The sequence below is a fragment of the Trematomus bernacchii genome, unplaced genomic scaffold (genome assembly GCF_902827165.1).
Source record: "Trematomus bernacchii unplaced genomic scaffold, fTreBer1.1, whole genome shotgun sequence".
In the NCBI taxonomy this organism is placed as follows: Eukaryota; Metazoa; Chordata; class Actinopteri; order Perciformes; family Nototheniidae; genus Trematomus; species Trematomus bernacchii.
In genome coordinates this window covers 17,501-20,674 of record NW_022987440.1, presented here as the reverse complement: position 1 = coordinate 20,674, position 3,174 = coordinate 17,501, and the positions used below count along the sequence as shown (strand labels likewise).

Sequence of the window (3,174 nt, the reverse complement as noted above, 5' to 3'; positions counted from 1 at the left end):
TCCTGCAGATCTGAATCCTCTCTCTCTGTTCCAGATGTTGATGAGTGTGTGAATACATCTGTGTGTGGAGAACACGCCTTCTGTCAGAACCTGCCGGGCTCGTATCAGTGTGTGTGTGACCAAGGATTCACCTCCACCTCCGACGGGAAGAACTGCCAGGGTACGTGAACTTTCTCTACTTTAAAGAGTCCTCTCCTGCTGATGTTTAGGTGTATATCAGTATGTAGTGTCTCTACTTTAAAGAGTCCTCTCCTGCTGATGTTCAGGTGTATATCAGTATGTAGTGTCTCTACTTTAAAGAGTCCTCTCCTGCTGATGTTCAGGTGTATATCAGTATGTAGTTGTCTCTACTTTAAAGAGTCCTCTCCTGCTGATGTTCAGGTGTATATCAGTATGTAGTGTCTCTACTTTAAACAGTCCTCTCCTGCTGATGTTCAGGTGTATATCAGTATGTAGTGTCTCTACTTTAAAGAGTCCTCTCCTGCTGATGTTCAGGTGTATATCAGTATGTAGTGTCTCTACTTTAAAGAGTCCTCTCCTGCTGATGTTCAGGTGTATATCAGTATGTCGTGTCTCTACTTTAAAGAGTCCTCTCCTGCTGATGTTCAGGTGTATATCAGTATGTCGTGTCTCTACTTTAAAGAGTCCTCTCCTGCTGATGTTCAGGTTGTATATCAGTATGTAGTGTCTACCTTTAAAGAGTCCTCTCCTGCTGATGTTCAGGTGTATATCAGTATGTAGTGTCTCTACTTTAAAGAGTCCTCTTCCTGCTGATATTCAGGTGTATATCAGTATGTAGTTGTCTCTACTTTAAAGACTCCTCTCCTGCTGATGTTCAGGTGTATAATCAGTATGTAGTGTCTCTACTTTAAAGAGTCCTCTCCTGCTGATGTTCAGGTGTATATCAGTATGTAGTGTCTCTACTTTAAAGAGTCCTCTCCTGCTGATGTTCAGGTGTATATCAGTATGTAGTGTCTCTACCTTTAAAGAGTCCTCTCCTGCTGATGTTCAGGTTTGTATATCAGTAGTAGTGTCCTCTAATTTAAAGAGTCCTCTCCTGCTGATGTTCAGGTGTATACAGTACGTAGTAGTGTCTCTACTTTAAAGAGTCCCTCTCCTGCTGATGTTTCAGGTGTATATCAGTATGTAGTGTCTCTTACTTTAAAGAGTCCCTCTCTGCTGATGTTCAGGTGTATATCAGTATGTAGTGTCTCTACTTTAAAGGAGTCCTCTCCTGCCTGATGTTCAGGTGTATATCAGTATGTAGTGTCTCTACTTTAAAGAGTCCTCTCCTGCTGATGTTCAGGTGTATATCAGTATGTAGTGTCTCTACTTTAAAGAGTCCCTCTCCTGCTGATGTTCAGGTGTATATCAGTATGTAGTGTCTCTACTTTAAAGAGTCCTCTCCTGCTGATGTTCAGGTGTATATCAGTATGTAGTGTCTCTACTTTAAAGAGTCCCTCTCCCTCTTCCTCCCAGATGTGGACGAGTGTGTGTTTCTTCCCGGTGTGTGCGGTTCTGCTCGTTGTGAGAACGTTGAGGGGTCCTTCATGTGTGAATGTGACCAACTGGGTCACGAGTTTGATACCGGCAGCAGGAAGTGCGTCAACACGGCTCCACAAGGTACGCAAAATAATATAATACCCACATCTCAGATTATAAGAGCCGTTCTACATGTGTCGGCCAAAGGACTAAATCCCACAGGATACAGAAACACTTTAAGGGTTAAACTCGTGATATATAACCTGTAAAAATGTCCCTCTTTTTCCCGCAGGAGAGAGCGTCTCCTCCTCCTCCTCCTCCTCCTCCTCCTCCTCCTCTTCCTCCCCCTCCTCTTCCTCCCCCTCCCCTTCCTCCCCCTCACCCCCCCTCCCTGCTGCTGGTCCAGGTGAGCTCAGAGAGTGTTACTATAACCTGGCAGAGTCTGGTACCTGCAGCCTGCTGGTCTCTAACAGCAGCCATCAGGAGTGCTGCTGCACCGTGGGGGGTGGCTGGGGGCTGGGCTGCCAGTACACCACCTGCCCACACACACACTCAGGTGAGACACACACACACACACACACACACACACACACACACACTCAGGTGAGACACACACACACACACACAGTAACTCACCAGTTAGTTACTTAGTTAGTCAGTTAATCCGTTAGTAAGTAAGTTAGTTAGTTAATCAGTTAGTTAGTTAGTTAGTTAGTCAGTCAGTCAGTTAGTCATTTAGTTAGTCAGTTAGTCAGTTAGTTAGTTAGTCAGTTAGTCAGTTAGTTAGTTAGTTAGTTAGTTAGTTAGTTAGTCAGTTAGTCAGTTAGTCAGTTAGTTAGTCAGTTAGTTAGTTAGTTAGTTAGTCAGTTAGTCAGTTAGTCAGTTAGTCAGTTAGTTAGTCAGTTAGTCAGTTAGTTAGTCAGTTAGTCAGGTAGTTAGTTAGTTAGTTCGTCAGTTAGTTAGTTAGTTAGTTAGTCAGTTAGTTAGTTAGTTAGTTAGTCAGTTAGTCAGTTAGTCAGTTAGTTAGTTAGTCAGTTAGTCAGTTAGTCAGTTAGTTAGTTAGTCAGTTAGTTAGTTTGTCAGTTAGTCAGTTAGTTAGTTAGTCAGTTAGTTAGTCAGTCAGTTAGTTAGTCAGTTAGTTAGTCAGTTAGTTAGTTAGTCAGTTAGTTAGTTAGTCAGTCAGTTAGTCAGTTAGTTAGTTAGTTTGTCAGTTAGTTAGTTAGTTTGTCAGTTAGTTAGTTAGTTAGTTTGTCAGTTAGTTAGTTAGTTAGTTAGTCAGTTAGTCAGTTAGTCAGTAAGTTAGTTAGTTAGTTAGTCAGTTAGTCAGTTAGTCAGTTAGTTAGCTAGTTAGTTAGTTTGTCAGTTTGTCAGTTAGTTAGTTAGTTAGTTAGTTAGTTAGTTAGTTAGTTAGTTTGTCAGTTAGTTAGTTAGTTAGTTTGTCAGTTAGTTAGTTAGTTTGTCAGTTAGTTAGTTAGTTTGTCAGTTAGTTAGTTAGTTAGTTTGTCAGTTAGTTAGTTAGTTAGTTAGTTAGTTAGTTAGTTAGTCATTTAGTCAGTTAGTTAGTTAGTTAGTCAGTTAGTCAGTTAATCAGTTAGTAAGTTAGTTAGTTAATCAGTTAGTTGGTTAGTTAGTTAGTTAGTTAGTCAGTTAGTTAGTTAGTTAGTTAGTTAGTTAGTTAGTTAGTTAGTTAGT

The 3,174-nt window shown here is 40.9% G+C and overlaps 1 protein-coding gene across 1 annotated transcript in view; it reads left to right on the top strand.

Moving 5' to 3' along the window:
* Positions 1–34: 34 nt before the first annotated feature.
* The window catches only part of LOC117492182 (latent-transforming growth factor beta-binding protein 4-like), a gene marked incomplete at its 5' end in the record, with an annotated part of 8,621 nt that continues 5,481 nt past the window's right edge, over positions 35–3,174 (top strand). Inside the window, 3 exon segments of the mRNA XM_034142302.1 lie at positions 35–160; positions 1,480–1,623; positions 1,775–2,038. Of these exon segments, the coding sequence (XP_033998193.1) occupies positions 35–160; positions 1,480–1,623; positions 1,775–2,038 (534 nt within the window).